Source organism: Haliotis rufescens, unplaced genomic scaffold, assembly GCF_023055435.1.
Source record: "Haliotis rufescens isolate VD_foot unplaced genomic scaffold, xgHalRufe1.0.p SCAF_19, whole genome shotgun sequence".
Lineage (NCBI taxonomy): Eukaryota > Metazoa > Mollusca > Gastropoda > Lepetellida > Haliotidae > Haliotis > Haliotis rufescens.
This window is the reverse complement of record NW_025963879.1, coordinates 24,982,819-25,004,942: the sequence shown is the minus strand read 5'-3', so window position 1 is coordinate 25,004,942 and position 22,124 is coordinate 24,982,819. Positions and strand designations below refer to the sequence as shown.

The following is a 22,124-nucleotide window of genomic DNA, read 5'->3' as shown; positions in this document are numbered from 1 at the left end:
CATCAGTGTGGGTTGTTAAAGCATTAGTAGTTTTGTCAATGCATTAGTGTGGGTTCCCAAGCGGTCCTGTGTTTCATAACGCGAAACAGTTCAGTAAAGTTACCAGAACAATTAGTACATTTAATATGTACAATGATAGTTTCAGGTGATTCTGTTGAACACCGAGGCTGACACTGTACTTAAATTCGTACCTTGATTTCAACACAGGTTATACAAGGTGATTAAACTTGGCGATCGGTTGGTCACAACGGCTGCTTAATACGGGCTGTGACTGGTTTGGCGGTTTTCGTACCGCATGTCACATGATCAGCCTGTCGAACTTAGAATTCAGAATTCAGACTCTCGCGGGCCTCCTTTGCAGGTCACAGTGACACAACTGTCGCCAGGATCAATGTGGTCTGAAGAATGTCTGTAAGTCTGTAACAAGACAGTGTTGTTGTTTTTTGTCTTTTTTCCGCATATCAAGGAAGTCTGGCGGATATTCCACAGATATATCAAATATCACGAATAGATCCATACACTGACATAATGATTACAGTAATTCATCTTGGGATATCATTAAATGGATTATTGATATAAAATCAGGAATATATAACAAAACGGCGCCTTATGAATAAAGCTGTAACAAAACAGTGCTGCTTAGTATCCTCAGCATAGCAAGCAAGAATTACTGTCACGTAAATATTCCACAGATACATCAAATATCACGAAAAGATCCATAATACACTAGCATTATGATTACAGTAATTCATCTTGGAGTATCATTAAATGAATTGTTGATATGAATCAGGAATAAATAGTAAAACGGCACCTCATATATGAATCTGTAACATAACATTGCTGCTTATTGCAAGGATTACTGTCATGTAAATATCCATCCCACACCACCATAGCTCACAACACTGCTAGTTATAACACAGAAGGAATAGCTCCATTACACTGTCATAGTGGTTGCACAAATGAAAAACACATCATGCGGAGGATCTGGTATTCGATGTAAGGATGTTTTATCAAAGCTACATACATTCGAAGTTGGTAATATAGGAAATAGGAAACATGTTCAGATGAGATCTGAACAATTAAAGCAGTACGTGAACAGCCGTGTCTTGCTATTTAGATTACATATAAAATGTGTACACTTACAGACCATGTCCGATTAAATCTTCATTCATCACATTCAAATAGCAAAGCTCAGATGAGTGATTCAACACTAATATATAATGTGATCTGGCAAAACATAGTGACATGTGCTTAAAGGTAAATACACAATGACACATATCAAAACATAAATCTTCAACACACACGTGACTACAGTTGATTGAAAGAAGGATTGCGACATGTTCATTCACTTCAATGTAAATACCTTCACTACATCCCATGAACACACGTACATACGCCCACGCCCACCAACAGACACTCTACGTGGATACTTGACACCTGTCAGGATGTCTCTTACAAACTGTCCTGACTCAGTCAGATGGAGGACTCTGTGTAGATCGTTGTCTGTCACCAGGATGTCGCCTGTGCTGGTAGTTGTGATACCATATGGTCTCTTCAGTGCTGTGTCTCCTGTAGGGCTGTAGGTGAACACAACATCTCCCTCGGGAGTCAGACACACGACACACATGGATCCTGTGTCAGACACCAGGATGTTTCCTGTCCTCGAGGTACAGAGGTAGAGGGGATACTTCAAGATGGATCTACTAGGGTGGCCTGGACAAATTGACCTCAGCACGTGTCCCGCCATATCCAGAATATCAACACAGGGAGTGAGGACGGAACTTGCTGCTAGAGTCGATGGTGTCAGAGACGTTATACCCATGTACTGTTTGCTTGTTGTGATGGTTGACAGCAGCACTAGGTCAGGGTTGACTTGTACTGTTACAATCTGTCTGGTACCTTGCACAGTGACAGCCACCTGGTTGTCCTTCAACGTTGTTATACCCCACGGACCACCACCGAGGCTGAGCCTGCTGTGACCTTGCTTCTTGTTCCTGGTGTAGAAGGACTTCAGACTGTTATTCCTCTTGTCTACAACTATCACTGTGTCTGTACCATTAACCTCTAACACCGTCATATCACTGGGATTCGATATTTCTGCATTTCCTGCTACTCTGACGTTAATGGTGTCCTGTAACACAGGAGTAGCATTCAGGTCCAGCACGTTAATGGTGCCCTGTAACACAGGAGTAGCCTTCAGGTCCAGCACGTTAATGGTGTCCTGTAACACAGGAGTAACCTTCAGGTCAAGCACATCAATGGTGTCCTGTAACACAGGAGTCGCCTTCAGGTCCAGCACACCCTCATACAGGACGTCTATCTCACCCAGCTGTAGATCGTCCAGTGTTCTACTCAGCTTGTCCGTGTCCTGTCTGAACATGATCCTGGCTATTCTTTTCTTCTCCTTCACGTCTGTGACTCCGACAGCCTCCACATCACCAGCCTCCCATCCCTGATACATCTCATACACACCCATGTCACACTCAGATTGTAGAGTCTGGTCTATCAGCTCAGCCTGTTGTTGGTACATCTGTACTAAGAACTCACCTGACTTTATGTCTGCCTTCAGTTCTCCAATGTGTCTGTCAGAGATTTCTTTCAGTTCAGCCAAAAGTTTCTGTTCCTTGACTTTGATAGCCTCCATTGCTTTGAGACTTGCACACTTGATATTCGATCCTTTTTGTAAGTACAGCGTTAATGCTTCATTGACTTTGACGTTTTGTTTATCAATATGTGTTTTTATCTTGTCGTGTTTCTTCAACAAATCCTCTTTATTCCTTTTTAACTCGGCTTTCATTGCAGGAATCTCTGACTCAATTTCTACAACCAAGTCACATTTCCTGTGATGGATTGTGCAGCATTTTTGACAAACAGCTGTTTTACAATCTTTGCAAATATATTTGACATTTTCATCCTTGTGAACTTTACACATGACCTTTCTCTTAATTTTGACCTTTGTATCTCGAAACAGGTCAACTACGTCATGGTGACGGAAAAGTGGGATTCGTTTGTGCACCCGCATACATGGTTCACAGAGTGCGTCGTCGCAGACAGGACACCAAGATGTAGCTGGAGTTGTCTCCCCTTCCTCCTTGCAATAACTGCAGTAGGTCGTATCTGAAATAGTGATTTATTCATACCAGTATATATCTCTCTTCTCTCTCGCTAGCTCGCTATGTATATATATATATATATATATATATACACACACAAGTTGATCAAAGTGGAAAGGCTCTGGGGCTTATTGAGGAGATTTTCCACTTTTATTAACTTGTGTTGAGATATTTGATATCAAAAGACAAGAGGGTTAGATTTTATTATCATCCAACATCATTCTTCCAACCTTTTCAATTTGTAGACAGTAATAAGCAGTGTCTTAGAAAGCACTAACAGCTTCAGTAGCAGAGCCATTAGTGATGTCATTCGATCGTGACCAATGATATCAGAATGGTCTGCAAAGTATTGTGACGCAATTTCATTGCAGCGAAATCATAACAAAGATACTTCATTAGTTAGAAACAAAAACACCTTGACTCTAAAACCTGGTGGTAACAAAGTATTAGACAATGTTAATACTGTAAATCCTCAAAAAGGTAAATCAAACATTACAAAAAATGAATGAGCGGTTCTAAACAAATTATCAAACAACGATTCAATTGTTATTAAAGAAGCTGATATGGGAGTGCTATGATAATTAAAGACAGTAATTATAACCAAGAACTCCCATTAGATATTTTCAAAGATGCCTGACTAAAAACGAAATGGATTATTTATTTAGTTTTGAATCGAAAGAAAGTAATTTTATGGCCTCCCTAAAGTTTATAAGAGCTCCAAGAAAAATGTCAAACATGGAATTCTGCTTATGTCAAAATACCCCCCGTAAATGATTCCCACACACAGAATCAATGACCTTATGGATAAAGTGCTAAAACCAATAACTAAACATGTCAAGAGCAACATAAAATATTCCACTGATTTTCTGAACCAACTTCCACCCTCAGTCGAAAATGGTCCAAAGTTAGTCGGTTTTGATGAAGTTAATTGATATTCAAACATTCCCCATGATCTCGGCATAGAAGCTATTGAATACTAGATAAATACATATGATAAAACTTTTAATTTTGATGGTTCTCATTACAAGCAAGTTAGTGGCACAGCAATGGGGATTTAAATGTCCCCTACCTATGCAACTCTTGTATTTGGTTATTTGGAGGAAAAACTGTACTAAAAAATTGATGAAAAAATCGGCATTGAATTTGGACAGGGATTTTTTAGATAAATGGAAAATATTTTTAGATGATTGTTTTGTTCTTTTGAATCGGAATGAAGACAGTCATGCTTAAAACAGTGTCCCTTACTCATTAGCACGTAGAATATGCGCGATAGTATCTAATTCAGATCGTGCACAATATACATTCCATGAACTGAGGGAGTCACTATTAAAAAGAAACTACCCTAGAAAAAAAGTAGAAGACGCAATAAACAAGGCTAAATCACGAAACTTTTACATCCCACTCAGTCAACACATTTATCAATGTGTCGGGAATAAAACACCAAAGTTTGTGATACAAATGTGAAAATGATGCACTGAGAAAGATAAAAGAAAATTACTTTATAAATACCTTTAAACCAAAATTAAATGGCCTGAAATAACTGAATTATTTCATATACAATCAGGCCATTTAATTTTGGTTTGAAAGTATTTATAAGCAATTTATTGTATTATAAATTATATTACAATTATTGTACATTTTACTGCAACTATAATACTTATTTCTGTATGTGTCGTACGCCTGTCTTTTTGTGACGTCACAAAGTTAGATTGCACTATGACGTCATACTATGATCATTTTATAATTTGATCTTTACACGATATACGGCTTTCCAACTGGACGAGAGGTCGGTCACCTGACCGCGAAATTGACGTTCATAAGTGTATAAACGACACAATTTGACGTTCATACGTTTTTCACGAGACGTGCGCTTGACGGACTACTTCCACATTCCTCTCTACGGCCCATCCAAGTGAACAAACGAAGAAATGCACATCCAAACTATGGTAGATCTTGTATCAACTCGATCCGTATCGAGGCTGGCAGTGACTGTCTACAGTAATCTATGACTTTACCTTAGAGTGTATTTGACACATCTTTAATCAACTTTCAATGATCGGCCAATTGATCAATGATGACTAAAACATGTAACTGCCATGGGTTCATTAGCAACTCCCGATACAGCTGGTTGTTGTATGGCTGTCAGTGTAAACATAAAGTAACATGTACTAAATATAATTGTGTATAGATCAAAGTCTGTGTCCTTTGCGGTACAAATAGTGATATAAAGAAATTATAAGAATTGACTTTCACTTTGTGTGAGTTCACTGGAGTATGAACCTTCATAGAGTGAGAGCCAAACTGTATGAACGTCAGAGCTGCACTGTGACGTCAAAACAGCGTAACGGTATAACTGTTCTCTTGAAAATCACATTCGTGAAACAGGCTTAGTAAATAATACAGCTCATCTCTCTCTCTCTCTCTACTTGTTATAGCATTCATTTCCCAATGAATGTTAAAATTAATCCACGCCCCCCTCCCCCGAGGCGCACTACTTAATACGGAATGTTGGGGAATCCAAATATCCAAATATTACAGTCGAGGGAATTACGTGTATCGTTATGCACAGGACAATAACGAAATTCCTGCATATTTATTGTCCAAACAAGTCTTTGAGACCGAAGGCCGAGACGGAATAATAACAGCAAACGTGCAGGCTCGCTCGCCTGTTTTTTCCCACTTGCTTCGGTTCCACAACTCTCTTGTCTCTGGGTTTCATTTCTAAATAGAATTTTCGTTACAGTCTGGCGCGCATTCATACATACGGAATTATGAAAAAAACATTGTTCATGGGTCGACGATACCTGCCTATTTTGAATCAAAGTATCAAAATGGAGAAGATATTGAGCAAATACAAAATTATCAACAGCCAAAGACAAACAAAAAATCTTAGAAAGAGTTTGACAAGTTCTGAATTATTGGTATCCCCAGAAACAATGCAAAATATCTGCTCAAATCCACCAGCTTAGAAACAACACGTTTATTCGTAAATTTACAAACCATGCACGCTCACCTTTAGATTCGGGGCCAAATGAATCCAAGAGTCCCTGGATGACAAAGATAGGCTTGACGTCATCCGCCCACTCCTCCACTGGTCTCTCAGGGGCAGACACTTTCGTCATCTTGCTGCAGAATGGACACAGGAGAGACTTGGCACTGATGGCTTCTGGTCTGGTTTTGGTGTAGCTTACCACACATTTCCGACAGAAGGTGTGATTACATACAAGTGTACAGGGCTTGTCAAACACCTCTGTACATATCGTGCATGTCAGGAAGTCTTCTGTTAACTTCTTGGAGGTCGCCATCTTACCTACAAAATACAAACCAGCCTGTTGAATAATGCACTTCTTACCCCCAATCTCAGCTTAATACCTTAAACACGTGACAGTGACACTAGGGCCGACTGTAGTTGTGGTATCTATCTACTGTTCCGTTCATAAATAAGAAACAATCAAAAGAGCTTTGTTGTGCTCAAAACATTCGCTCGACTGGAATCATAATGATATTGAAAAAAGTGAACGAATACCCCGTTTTATATATATAAAAAAACATCGCAGTTTTTATCAACAATCCGAGCTGACATTCTTAGGCAAGTCACACGTTGGCTGACTGAACATATTTCGCTTTTTATATATAAAAAATGTCCCCTTAGTATTTCATCATTTGGATATTCGAAGAAGGGAAAATTCATAAAACAAGTTTTGAACACATGAGGCTTACCCAGTAATTTTGCGTGTTTGTTTGTTCGTATTATCCTTCACACGCCATACAAAAAAACAAAACATCGATGGCATGACAGTTCGCGTTTGTTATACAATGCATATGTTATAGCGACACCAAGTACCGGGATCGGTAGCGTGTCGGTGAGCAGATAGTGAATGACGGCCACCCTCTGGCTGACATGATGTGTGTACAGTGTATCGATCACATGACCAAGTTTTGTGGCGACTCCCACTCATTAGCATATCGAAAGTAGGAGGCGTTAATTTCGGACTAATTTATCAGACCCTATTTTCTCATACTGTTTACTGAAGCATTTGTCAGGAATCATGTCAGTAATAACTGTAACAGACACAAGTGATATATACATACACATACCTCGGGATCGGTCTCAGTATTGAAGTCAAGTGGTCGAATGGAGGAAATAGTGAATGTAGATCTTTGAACTAATCTGGTTAGCCAAAATGTTACATTTAATTAGTTTATAAGAATCAGTCTGGAGATGACTGTGTGGTAAGATGAACCATTGTGATGTTACTCGTACACAGTAGTACTGAGGTTCACACATACCTGGTGACAGACAAGTCAGACCTACCTGATGCAGTGAGTTTGGGTAACGAGTCAAGGGACAGCGTTCAAAAGGCCTGATATAACCTTGTTGGACTTGGGACTTCGTTATCACTGGAAATACTGTGTCGTGCACTGCGCATCCTCGACACACACGTGTGACATTTGAAATAAAGAAAGGAAGAATGTCATCGGAAACAATGACATCCATACAGACTGTCAATAAGTCAAGGAATGGTATTACATAATTAGGTTCCAATACCAATTTGCCAATATTTGTAAAAACAGGCTCGCAAGCTGACATGTTAGGTGCAGTGAACAATAACCCCAAAGTGGTAAATGCTCTATGTTGTACTTCTATAAAAAAAATAACACCAGACGTTGAGTTTGTGTTTGGGATGGTCATCGATAATGTTAGCTATTAAACACTGACACAAATATTTGTGAATGAGTGAGTGGGTTAGAGTTGTATTTTTTAACAGTAACAGAAATAGTGTTACATTGTGACTCTGTTTAAGTTTATTTCCATACTGATAAGAAATCTCTGCTGAACGTAGGGTCCATTGTAGGATGTCGACTTTATCAAAAGCACGTGGTCATGAATCAGTGAGACTTACATATTCACTGATAAGGTACAACTCCCATCTTTTATCTATTATATTATATAGGGCATGTATGTTTTAGGTTGGACAATATTAGAGGTGAGATAATGTGTAATTGGGCTTACATCGCGTCCAAGATGATTGCACTTATATAGCGACGTGCATGCACGTGTGTTTGGCTGCTTTTACTTGTCCGGACTTATGCCGATTTCATAGTGCTAGCCCACTTAGATACCACGTGGCAGTTTAACATGAATACCCCACTCAGGCCAAGTATACTGACTCCGAGCCGACCAGTCCTTGTGTTAGCATCTTGATGCCGAGCGCCAGGTAGGGTAACATTAAGTTGCATTTTTTAACGTCTTTTTGTAAGACGCGACTGGGGATCGAACCACGGACCGTTCCCTCTCAGCGCAGCCGCTCTACCACTAGACCACGAAGGCGCTCGAAAATATTAGAAGGACTTTTGATCAGAAATTAGAACAAGAAATCAATAATGAGTTTAGTATAAAGGAGAGAGATTGCCTGTTGCAACCATCCTGTGTAGCAACATGTATGGTAAAGTGATTCAGCCTCTTAATATTTTAGTTCCCTTAACATTCAAATTATCTACAAAAATATGTTTTATCTTTATGTAACGCTGTAAGGCCACGCTGTCTTTCTGCTGTTCCGTATGGTAGCATTCATTGCCTTTCGATACCCAAGACATTCTGTTTATTTCCTATCAATCCTCTGTATCATTGATACAAATACAGTATGAAGTGGCAAACATTAATTTTGTCTCACAAGCAATTAATAAAAGCAATAAAACCCTTTCCATATTGATAAGAAATTAAAACATTGTATCACAGATTACCCTTGACGTATAATCAACTTTTTAGTTGTGATCGCACATAGTGAGCTCATGTAAAGTGCTTAATCAGAAATACTAATGCACTTTAACCAGAGGCAATAGCCGAGATCTATTTCCAACATGATATTGCGATCACATTCTTTCACTTTGTATACCTAAGACGTTATACTTTCATCATACCACCCCGATATCTCTGTTTATGATCAGTATTTGACCTGTGGAGCTTGAACAAGGTAAATGTTTCATTGGATCTTTACTGAGCAGGTCTTGCACTTTGCCCTTAACGTTTGTTGTATATGTTTAATATGGTCGCGCCACGAGTTTTCATGAACGTGAACTTAAAGCAACCTTGCTTCCTAGTACATTAACGTATTCATCGTTTACACAAACAACTAGTTATGTGTATGTACTTTAGCATTGTAAATGTTCTGTCATCAAATGACGAGAACCAATGATGTTAAGTCTTTAAGCAAAATATAACATTAAAGTGTTGGGAGTAAATTGGCAATTGATTTAATTTGGCCCAAATAAGGTATTAAAAGAAGATATTTTATAAGCACCCATAAAAACATCAATTTCAAAAACTACTCAAAAATCTAAGGGTAGGGTGGGTGGAGTCAGAGAGTTCAGGTTGCGACCGTGGGACTCAGCTGTGTGATGCACGTGCAGGCTGGTGGGGCCCGAGTTCAACATGAGCTTGTTAACGCTCCGGTGACATGAACCCTTTACAGTTAGCACAGATTAGCTCAAAAGGGTTGAGCTCACAATGTCTGACTAGCAGGCGTAATACAGCGTGACCGTGTTGTGTCGTCTTGTACTTGACTGGCTTCTTATTCAAGCGAATGTTCTCCCCGAGTTGAACTTTTGTTTCAGATGGTCTGAAGTCGCCATTGGAAGATGTCAGATATTTTGTATGGTCGCCTTCAGACCAATCACGTTTGGCGTGACAGTCTGGTTCCTGAACGTTATGATAACTGGCGTTATCCATGATAATGACACTTGAGTTGTTTAGTGTGGGTAGTAGCTGATGTTCCAACCAGTCTTTGAACATAACACATTCATTTTCTTATGAGAATCATCAGTTTAATTTTTTGCCTCGAAAACTGGCTCACATCCACCAATAAGTCCAAGATCACGGTTCCGGCGTGCAAAACAATGAAACGATTACCTTTACCTGATGGTACCATGGGCGCTTTTTGTCCATCTGACACATGCAATCAGTGGAATTATTCTTATTCACCCAGGTTTCTTCAAGGTAAATGACCTGGAAGCCCTTACTGCGAAAGTCATGAATGTTTCAGAGATAATGTGACCTCAAAAACAGAATTGAATATTTTCCCCTGTTACCTGCTGAGTCATCGCCATGTGCAGCGTATCGAAATCCCATCTCGTGGAGAGCAATAATTAATGTAGTCTGGGAAACATGAATTGTGTCTTTAATTTCCTTCCGAATTCTACTACAAGTCGGGGGTTAAATCTGCTCATGAAGCTTGTACACTGCATGCCTAATTACCCTTGCATCAAATCTGTCTAATATCCTTTTACGTCCCATTGTTTTTTTCGACAATCCCATGCTTCTTTGTCTTGTTTATCATTCTGTTGATTTGTTGGTGTGAAACCCCCAGAGCTTGGTCGGTTGCCATCTAAACTCTCTCTCAAGTGAAGAGAACTTGTAAACATTTCCCAATTACAGACTCAATGTCGTGTACCATAGCTTTCGCTATGCACCTGTATGCACCTGGGTCAAACTCACCCAGAACTTTTCGGAGAATGTGAAGACTCCCCAACACTGCAACCTTCTGCATTACCCAGATTGGCAGAAGAAATGTATTCCTGGTAGCAAACCCGGGTACTCTCCAATGTCAGTCAACAGAACCTAAGGCACCGAGAACAATGGGGAGTCGGTACATGGGATGCAAGCGTGACATTTCGAAAGCGAGGTCCGCATAGTTGCCATGTTTTTCCTGAATCTTGTCACTCACATTAGGGTCAAAAGGGACACAAACTTCAATGATATAAATGATTTCATTGGATTTATTAAAAAGGATTCCTGGTAAACGCTGGTTAACATTAGTAAAATATATATAGATATATATTCACAGTGCTGCCCAATACAAAATAAAAAAGCAGCTAGGCTATTATAACTATGGCCAAAGGCACGGAATCATGTGCAGGTCAGTGGCTCCTAGTTAACACTAGAATATGGCCGGTTGGCCACTTAAGCTTAACATTGTGGATGAGGTGCGGGATACTTCAGGCTGCCCAGAGAGGTGTCGTATTCGATACGTGGCAGCTGGTCAGTGATTTGACTGGATAAAATTAGAATACTTTCTGTTCGTCAGGAGTTGACCCTCAGACAGCGGCTAGGCAGGTTGGCGCTATGACGCCTCTGAGATGATGTCTGGCCATGTCTGTCTCGTTATCATAATCATGATTGTTTAGATGCTGTATGATTTATTATATTATAAATAAAGAGTTGTGGACCCACAAATGGACTCCTGTGTTTGAAGAAGAACAGATATCCCAAACTTCACAGCCTGGGATACATCCTCTGCTTTTGTTCCTGTGGTGGTGCAGCAGCCAACATGGAGTCTGTCGGAGGCTCCTGCCCTAGGATGACAACAGACTGCAAGGGCTGCTGCATGACCTGTGACTTCGGAACAGCCGTTGGGGGGATGCGCATCTGGGTGTTGAACTTGAATCCCTGTCTGTTTGGGGCATTGGGCATCGCTGCTGCAGCAGCTGCTGGTTGGTTGCCCATGCTCGAGCCCATCGCAGCCATGCGAGCATTGGGGTTGGTTGGCACTGCTCCAGACTGTCCAGTGATTGGACAGGCATTTACACCTGCACGGACGGTTGGCTGGTCAGCTCGTGGGGCAGTAGTGCGCATCTGAACACTGGTGGGCATGAATTGGAAACCTGCAGTCGGCTCTGTTGGTAGGAATTGGTTCTGCAATCCACGCTGGGCTTGGGGCATGGTGGGCACAAAGTTACCTGATCCAGTTTGCTAGAACATCTGGTTAAACTGTGCCGTTTGCTGTTGTCTTAAGGTGGTCCTTCTCTTCATCTTCTGTGAGGCAAGGTGAGCACGCCGGGCTTCCTTACGCTTGGCCAGTGCCACATACAGAGGTTTTGACACAATGATACGCCCATTCATCTCGATCAGGGCATTGGTTGCCTCCTCGGGAGAGCTGAAGCACACAAAACCGAAGCCCTTGGATCGACCACCTTCACTCATGACTCGAGCACTGGTGATGGTTCCAAATTGCGAGAACTCGTTTCTTAGCCTCTCGTCGTCGACCTCCTGATCCAGATTTTTTACATACAGATTCACACCCTGGTATGGGTTGATGCTCTCCATTTTCATCTTCTCGAACTTGTCCTTCAATTCAGCTTGCCCTTCTGCTTTCATGAACTTTCTCTTGGCCCTAACCTTTGTCTCTCCAGACAGGTCAATTACGTCATGGTGACGGAAAAGTGGGATTCGTTTGTGCACCCGTATACACGGCTCACAGAGTGCGTCGTCACAGTCAGAACACCAAGATGTAGCTGGAGTTGTCTCCCCTTCCTCTTTGCAATAACTGCAGTCGGACGTATCTGAAATAACAAGATAACTTTGATCCAGAGTATCAACACGGGGCTATGAAATGTTGTGGCATAACTACCTATTGATGCAGTACCTACACTGTCATAAAACGCACATGTACATGTGGAACCCAGAAGTAAAACAAATTGTAATGTGCATGTGGTCCCTTCAGAATCAGGAATGGGAATATGACACATTTCAGTCTAAATATTTATGTAACACAAAAGTAGGTAACAAACATAGTATGTAAACAAAACTAGTATTGGGGATATTAAGTTGACACAATCAAAGTGGTATACATGATACATCGACACTGGAAAACTATTTATCTTTTCAAAATAATATCTACATTGTTATTATTTCATAATGAAGGCAATCAGTGTAGACATGCAGATATTGTTAAAATTGAAACCCACAACGTTAACGTTGTGAGTATGTTTGGTTTTTTTAACCATGAACGGTACTTCTCTGTCAGAGTTACCTCCCTAATGCTGATATGTTTACACCTGTAGCCTGTAATGTACAAAAGTGCTAATACCTCGCTATACGGAAATTGTGTCAACGTTTCCTGCTGTAGGCCTGTCCTCGATCCTCTCGACAGCCACACCCGCTTCACGGAAATGGGTCAACGTTTTACCGTAGCGAAATACTGTATTGGGGAAATAGTTCGAATACAGCCAGACAAGTACCTTGCCCTTCGCCTCCTGACAGCTGCAGGCAAAGAGCGCAAGCGCTCTGGAGCAGGTAAACCAGTCTAGGACAGAGCGTGATCTCCTCTTATGATTGTGTCCGAATGACATAAAAATATTTAGTGTAATAATTTACAGCTAGCTTTAAAAAATAGTTATGTATGTACTTTGTATGTAAGCATATCATCACACATTTGTGAGATAAAAAAAGTTTCTTTAAGAAGTTTGTTTACATCTTTCCAACTACTCATCCCATGTAACTTTCTCAAACCAAAACCAAAAGAACCACGGCGCCATGCAATTATGTTCCATATAGAACTTCATGTGGCGCATCATGAACTCATGAACATCATGAGAAAATATGCATCACAAACATTTCAATAAGTGCTAACGTGAAATATGATGTGAATAGCACTGGATTTGTTGCACTGGTTAATTTCGTCACATAGATCATGGAAAAGACAGCGTTTGTGTCTGAGATAGACCTTAGATCATATCGGTGTTACTCATTAAGCACATGTACACAATAGGATTTCATTTTGTACACAAACCCTCCAAACAACATCATAAACAGGTTTACAAAATCCACAGAAACTATAAAACTTTCTTCTTTACTTTACACACATTCTTATCCTCAGCGTAATATATAGACGTCGACCGGATGTCATGTCACCTGTATCATCAGGTTTGGAGGATCGCTACCACTTGTTAACACTGTACGTGTACACGATATGATTTCATATTCAACACAAACCTTACAAACAACCTATAGATGACTTTCGATATAGCACAGAAACCTTAAACATAACGTATTTCTATATTCAAATCAAATGCTGTGGTACCTTTCGGGGCAGAGCTGTAGCCTAGTGGTTAAAGCGTTCGATCGTCAGGCCGATTCCAAGCATGGGCACAATGTGTGAAACCAAATTTCTGGTGTCCCCCGCCGTGATATTGCTGGAATATTGGTGAAAAGGCCGTATACCATACTTGCTCACTCAGTCGTGGAACCACACTTATATACGTACAAACCACAAACGCTCACCTTTAGATCCGGGACCAAACGAGTCCAAGAGTCCCTGGATGACAAAGATGGGCTTGACGTCATCCGCCCAATCCTCCACTGGTCTCTCAGGGGCAGACACTTTCGTCATCTTGCTGCAGAATGGACACAGGAGAGACTTGGCACTGATGGCTTCTGGTCTGGCTTTGGTGAAGCTGACCATACATTTCCGACAGAAGGTGTGATTACATACAAGTGTACAGGGCTTGTCAAACACCTCTGTACATATCGTGCATGTCAGGAAGTGCTCTGTTAGCTTCTGGGAGGTCGTCATCTTACCTATTAAATACAAACAAACCATTGTAATTTCGGTGTACACAACATACTGATCTTAGCCACAATCCGAGCTTACTGTTCTTAAACACGTGACACTAGGACCGACTGTAGTTGTGGCACTTATTTGTTGTCCCGTTCAAAACTAAGGTCGTGTATTTGTATCATTCCATTCACCGCCTGGATCATCCGGATCTGGAAAAAATAAACAAATATCCCGTTTCATAAAAAAACCATTATTTCAGATGTATGCAGATCTTATGAATTAAGAACTAACATTCTGCCTTACACTTAGGCTGACTGCATGTGTATGTGCGCGCGCCTGCGTGCTTGCGTCCGCGCGTATATGAGTGTGTGTGTGTGTGTTTCTCAACTCGCGGCGGTCCTGCAGGAACAATAAATAGTTACCAATTGACCCGTCTGTGTAAACCCGGGATCAGTTAGAAGATTGTGAATGGTGCTTTACAACTCGAGGCCACCTGCTGGCTTTACAACATGAACTGTGTGCAGTGTACCGATCACCGACATAGTTGTCGGGTGCTGCCCAATACAAATTAAAAAAGCAGCTAGGCTATTATAACTATGGCCCAAAGCACGGAATCATGTGCAGCTCAGTGGTCCTAGTTAACACTAGAATATGGCCGGTTGGCCACTGAAGCTTAACATTGTGGATGAGGTGCGGGATACTGCAGGCTGACCAGAGAGGTGTCGTATTCGATACGTGGCAGCTGGTCAGTGATTTGACTGGATAAAATTAGAATACTTTCTGTTCGTCAGGAGTTGACTCGGACAGCAGCTAGGCAGGTTGGCTCTCTGACGCCTCTGAGATACTGCCTGGCCATGTCTGTCTCGCTATCATAATCATGATTTTTACCGCCTCCGTGGTCTAGTGCGAGCATTGGGGTTGGTTGGCACTGCACCAAAGTGTCCAGTGGTTGGACAGGCTTTTACACCTGCACGGACAGGTGGCTGGCCAGCTCGAGGGGCAGTAGTGCGCATCTGAACACTGGTGGGCATGCCTTGGAAACCTGCAGTCGGCTCTGTTGGTAGGACTTGGTTCTGCAATCTACGCTGGGCTTGGGGCATGATGGGCACAAAGTAACCTTCTCCAGTTGGCTGGAACATCTGGTTAAACTGTGCCGTTTGCTGTTGACTCAAGGTGGTCCTTCTCTTCATCCTCTGTGTGGCAAGGTGAGCACGTCGGTGTTCCTTACGCTGGGCCAGTGCCACATACAGAGGTTTTGACACAATGATACGCCCATTCATCTTGGTCAGAGCTTTGGTTGCCTCCTCGGGAGAGCTGAAGCACACAAAACCGAAGCCCTTGGATCGACGACCTTCTCTCATGACTCGAGCACTGGTGATGGTTCCAAATTGCGAAACTCGTTCCAGAGTCTATAGTCGCCGACCTCATGATCCAGATTTTTTACATACAGATTCACACCCTGGTATGGGTTGGTCCTCTCCATTTTCATCTTCTCGAACGTGTCCTTCAATTCAGCTTGCACTTCTGCTTTCATGACCTTACTCTTGGCCCTAACCTTTGTCTCTCCAGACAGGTTAATTACGTCATGGTAACGGAAGGGTTGGATTCGTTTGTACACCTGCATACACGGCTCACAGAGTGCGTCGTCACAGCCAAAACACCATGATGTAGCTGGAGTTGTCGCCCCTCCCTTCTTGCAATAACTGCAGTCGGTCGTGTCTGAAATAACAAGATAACTTTGATCCAGAGTATCAACACGGGGCAATGAAATGTTGTAGCATATGTACCTATTGATGCAGTACCTACACTGTCATAAAGCGCACATGTGTAACCCAGAAGTAAAGCAAATTGTAATGTACATGTGGTCCCTTCAGAATCAGGAATGGGAATAAGACACATTTCAGTTTAATATTTATGTAACACAAAAGTAGGTAACAAACATAGTATGTAAACAAAACTAGTATTGGGGATATTAAGTTGACACAATCATAGTGGTATACATGATACATTGACACTGGAAAACTATTTATCTTTTCAAAATAATATCTACATTGTTATTATTTCATAATGAAGGCAATCAGTGTAGACATGCAGATATTGTTAAAATTGAAACTCACAACGTTGTGAGTATGTTTGGTTTTTTTAACCATGAACCGTACTTCTCTGTCAGAGTTACCTCCCTAATGCTGATATGTTTACACCTGTAGCCTGTAATGTACAAAAGTGCTAATACCTCGCTATACGGAAATTGTGTCAACGTTTCCTGCTGTAGGCCTGTCCTCGATCCTCTCGACAGCCACACCCGCTTCACGGAAATGGGTCAACGTTTCGCCGTAGCGAAATACTGTATTGGGGAAATAGTTCGAATACAGCCAGACTAGTACCTTGCCCTTCGCCTCCTGGCGGCTGCAGGCGAAGAGCGCAAGCGATCTGGAGCAGGTAAACCACTCTAGGACAGAGCGTGATCTCCTCTTATGATTGTGTCCGAATGACATAAAAATGTTTGGTGTAATAATTTACAGCTAGGAATGTTTTAAAAAATAGTTATGTATGTACTTTGTATGTAAGCATATCATAATACATTTGTGAGATAAAGAAAAAGTTTCTTTTAGAAGTTTGTTTACATCTTTCCAACTACTCATCCCATGTAACTTTCTCAAACCAAAACCAAAAGAACCACGGCGCCATGCAATTATGTTCCATATAGAACTTCATGTGGCGCATCATGAACTCATGAACATCATGAGAAAATATGCATCACAAACATTTCAATAAGTGCTAACGTGAAATATGATGTAAATAGCACTGGATTTGTTGCACTGGTTAATTTCGTCACATAGATCATGGAAAAGACAGCGTTTGTGTCTGAGATAGACCTTAGATCATATCGGTGTTACTCATGAAGCACATGTACACAATAGGATTTCATTTTGTACACAAACCCTTCAAACAACATCATCAACAGGTTTACACAATCCACAGAAACTATAAAACTTTCTTCTTTACTTTACACACGTTCTTATCCTCAGCGTAATAGACGTCGACCGGATGTCATGTCACCTGTATCATCAGGTTTGGAGGATCGCTACCACTTGTTAACACTGTACGTGTACACGATATGATTTCATATTCAACACAAACCTTACAAACAACCTATAGATGACTTTCGATATAGCACAGAAACCTTAAACATAACGTGTTTCTATATTCATATCAAATGTTATGGTACCTCTCGGGGCAGAGCTGTAGCCTAGTGGTTAAAGCGTTCGATCGTCACGCCGATTCCAAGCATGGGCACAATGTGTGAAACCAAATTTCTGGTGTCCCCCGCCGTGATATTGCTGGAATATTGGTGAAAAGGCCGTATACCATACTTGCTCACTCAGTTGTGGAACCACACTTATATACGTACAAACCACAAACTCTCACCTTTAGATCCGGGACCAAACGAGTCCAAGATGGCTGATGGCTTCTGGTCTGGTTTTGGCGTAGTTGACGACACATTTCCGACAGAAGGTGTGATTACATACAAGTGTACAGGCCTTGTCAAACACCTCTGTACATATCGTGCATGTCAGGAAGTCTTCTGTTAACTTCTTGGAGGTCGTCATCTTACCTATTAAATACAAACAAGCCGTCGATTTCCGGTGTACACAACATACTGATCTTAGCCACAATCCGAGCTTACTGTTCTTAAACACGTGACACTAGGACCGACTGTAGTTGTGGCACTTATTTGTTGTCCCGTTCAAAACTAAGGTCGTGTATTAGTATCATTCCATTCACCGCCTGGATCATCCGGATCTTGAAAAAATAAACAAATATCCCGTTTCATAAAAAAACATTATTTCAGATGTATGCAGATCTTATGAATTAAGAACTAACATTCTGCCTTACAATTAGGCTGACTGCATTTGTATGTGTGCGTGCGTGCGTGCGTGCGTGCTTGCGTGCGCGCGTATATGAGTGTGTGTGTGTGTGTGTGTGTTTCTCAACTCGCGGCGGTCCTGCAGGAACAGTATATATTTACCAATTGACCCGTCTGTGTAAACCCGGGATCAGTTAGAAGATTGTGAATGGTGCTTTTCAACTCGAGGCCACCCGCTGGCTTTACAACATGAAGAGTGTGCAGTGTACCGATCACGGACATAGTTGTCGGGTGACATCCACTCATTACCATATCGAAAGTGGGAGACGTTAAAGGGGCACTGATCTAACGCAATTCCCCGGGACTGGTTGTTGCCGTTGTTATTGTTTTTTCCCAGTGAGTACCCGGATGTATAGCAGAAATCTAGACTAGTACGCAACCTCTGTTGCGCCATTCGTAAGCGCATTAGTCACTTTTATGGGTAGTAATAAGGGCGTATGGTGACATTGATAAACAAAATGAAACACAGTTTTCGAGATAATAAGGAAATGTAGGTATTTCTATGGGTAGCATCGGTAATGGTGACGAAGTTTTGATAAGTCACTTGCTTGGTAATTTTGCGATTTTCGTTTACACTATTTTGACTTTCAACACAAAGTAAATATTTCACCTGAGCCTTGCTTTTTTTATAGTGTGTATATTTTTTTACTGTCAAAATATGTAACATTTTCAAATTTATTAAACGCCTTAATATTCAGTTATTTTACAAAGTGACTGAAAAGCATTTCCATCTGTGTCCTTATGATAACGAATTCCAAACATTTTGATGTTTAATGTCATCACCAAGAGACTGAAAATGTTATGTTGAAAAGTGCATTTCTATGTTGTTTGGCTTCTAATCCTACATAAATAATCTGTTGTGATGTTTGTAGGCCCTTTTGATCGTCTTAATCAATCTGGACAGATTTTTTAGTCAAAATTGACTGAAATATTTACACATTTTATAAATTGCCTGAGAGAATCACATTTTACAAATTGACGGTAATATATACACCTATATATTCCTATAAAGGAAAAGACCTGTGAAAACAACGTCTATAGCGCATTGAAGAATTTCCCAACCAATACGTGGAGAAACAAGGAGGAATCGGTTCAATGCTACAGCAAATGAAGGAAAACAAAATGCAAATACCATAATTACAACCTACCAAATTTATGTGTTTAATTTTTGGGCAGCTTCCTTGTTCGAGGAATGTATCCGTGAATATCCACACAAAGAAACAATATCCCACTCGTCTGCAGCTGTACAAAGAAACTTATTCAATGTCACGTATCTCTGTAACAATCAAATATTTTAAAAGATATATATCGTTTCGGGATATTATAACCCGTGTTCGTTCCTCAACTGATCACTTGGATTGTTTCAGGTGTTTCACATAGGTGTCAAGTCTCAAAGGTCGGCTGAGAAAGCCCACGTGACAACTATTTTCATAACGTCCACGGTTCCTAAAAATTCCATTGAGTGATAGATAACAATGATCAATCAATCAACGTATTATCAGTTAACCCTTTGAACAAAGTATGTTGTTTTTACATCGGCACTTCACGCCATGATATGAGTGTATTCCCTTTGTTTTAGTAAACCTTGAGATGTAAACACTCACTTTTGACATATCCACTGTGCAAGATAACAGTGATTAATCAATCAACGTTTTTTCTGTTAATCCTTTGATGACTAGGAACGATCCGTTGATTTACAACAACAAAAAATCAACTGTTCATTCACCTCTTGCTGGTCTGCCACGTGCATATTACATAACACACATTTCACCTCACTTCAAACCTGGATTTAGATTGAATAATTACCCCGGACACAATACATGCCAAATGGGAACCATTGTCAGGTAATCTAAGTGGTGCTACCACTAATTGTACCTGTAATAAATTCATTAACTGAGCATCAAGTGAATGACGACAAATACACAAGTGTGGGGTTATACCAGAAAACGTGGATGACAACTAGGGAGTAATAATCGTATTATCGACGCAATCCGAAATCCGAAAATGCTTTCACTGCATGGATACTTTTTTCAGTATTAAACTATAACCATCTGGGGTATTTCACAATGACGACATCCGATGAGCTCCGCCGTCCTTTTTGTCTGTTTGTTTAGGCTGAAGAAATTAATTAACATGCGCCCTTTGTCGAAATCTTTATAGATCACGGTTAACCAATAGGTGTTTATGCAAAAATGCGTAAAACAAATATTGCCTCCAGGCTCCAAGTTTATTTAGCTGTCCTTGCAGACGGTGGCTCAGTCTCTGGTCACGCTCAGTTGCGTTGCGTATCATCCGGGTACTCACAGGGAAAAAAAACAATAACAAAGGCAACAACCAGTCCGGGGAATTGCGTTAGATCAGTGCCCCTTTAAGGTCGGACTCTATCAGATGTGAAATAATATGGTTATGTAGAAGTATTTTCTGATATTGTTTACTGCAGCATTTGTCTTGAATCATGTCACTAATAACTGTAACAGACACACGTGATATATACATACACATACATCGGGATCAGTCTCAGTATTGAAATCAAGTAGTTTAAAATGGATCTTTGAAGTATTCCGGTTAGCCTACATGTTATATTCAATTAGGTGCCCCGTCATGAGAATCTGCCTGGAGATGACTGTATAGTTAGATGAACCCTTGTGGTGTTACCAGTACACAGTAGGACAGGTGTGTAGCGTTATAACTGAAGCAGACACATGCCTTGTGACAACACACACTTACCTGGTGTTGAGGGAAATTGATCAGCAGGAAGTGAATCGTTCGTGACCAACTCGTGTCATTCCGGGACAAGCTTCTCGCAGTTTACGGAAAGAGTCGAGTGGTGACGAATGCACGTGTGTAACCAGAAGTGGATTTCGACAACAAGTAGGAGGTTCTGAAAGCAGGCCCACGCTGTAGCACCGCAGTGAATCAGAGCGACCTGTTATCCCACACGCAAGCAGCATATTTTATACAGTGTAGTAAATCATTCGTGTTAAATAAGCACAGCAGAAGTACATAAAATTCGAATTAAATATAAACTATTATATTTGTTATTTATTTTATATTGCATGTTTAATTGATGCAACAAGTACAATACTGTTGCACCACTGAGAACCGTGGGCTACATGATAGACAGCACAACATTATCAGTCGGAGACAAATGTCATGTACATGGAGTTGGTTAAAGTTACAAAGAGATAAGCAGTTTTTTCTGTTATATGAAACCAGGAAGTGATATGTGATGTTATTGCAAGAAATGTTTTTTATGCAATTTTGTATGTCCTGTGTTGTAAGTACAAAATTATTACGCTGAACAGCAAGTTTATTACATTTAAATGGCCACATGTCTTTCCACTTGCACCTTAGAACAGTTGACTGATTGCCTTCCACGTGTTGGCTGCCATTCAATAGCACGATAGACCCATGTTGTATAAGCAGGGATGTTTCTCCATCTATGAAATCAACATTCCTCATCAATGTAGGATTTTGACATATTGATACGTATCGATTTCCATATTAAAACAATATGTTAACCCAGAAATTTGTTTGTAAAAGAATTTAGGGTGAAACAAACAAACACCCAACAAATGGTATACAATCAAAAATACAACTAATAAAGTTACTGCACAGCGATGACATTGTAAGTATGCAATAGAGTGTAGTACAAAATTCAATGGCAGTATTAAATATGATGGCAGTGGTGACATAAAAAAAATCACTAAAAACTAATGCATAAAGAAAATATCATCTTTAGAGGAA

At 40.7% G+C, this 22,124-nt stretch overlaps 2 protein-coding genes across 6 annotated transcripts in view; both read right to left on the bottom strand.

Moving 5' to 3' along the window:
• LOC124125746 (E3 ubiquitin-protein ligase TRIM32-like) overlaps positions 1-22,124 on the bottom strand; it is a 41,329-nt gene that overhangs the window by 276 nt on the left and 18,929 nt on the right. Inside the window, exons 1-4 of one of the 5 annotated variants that reach the window (XM_048399059.1) lie at positions 15,483-15,810; positions 14,173-14,469; positions 2,177-3,117; positions 1-2,131 (exon numbers count right to left, since the gene is read on the bottom strand). The exon at positions 1-2,131 is cut by the window's left edge and continues 275 nt beyond it. In XM_048399059.1, coding sequence (XP_048255016.1) covers positions 1,346-2,131; positions 2,177-3,117; positions 14,173-14,469; positions 15,483-15,810 — 2,352 coding nt within the window. In that variant the 3' untranslated portion in view covers positions 1-1,345. Of the gene's footprint in view, positions 3,118-6,126; positions 6,424-7,428; positions 7,572-14,172; positions 14,470-15,482; positions 15,811-21,104; positions 21,321-22,124 lie in introns of those variants that run through there. The other 4 variants (XM_048399061.1, XM_048399058.1, XM_046489113.2 and 1 more) reach the window with 4 other exon arrangements.
• The window catches only part of LOC124126284 (E3 ubiquitin-protein ligase TRIM56-like), a 36,314-nt gene continuing 29,996 nt past the window's right edge, over positions 15,807-22,124 (bottom strand). The window contains exon 3 of the mRNA XM_048399080.1: positions 15,807-16,168. Within this exon, the coding sequence (XP_048255037.1) occupies positions 15,807-16,168 (362 nt within the window). The remainder of the gene's footprint in view (positions 16,169-22,124) is intronic.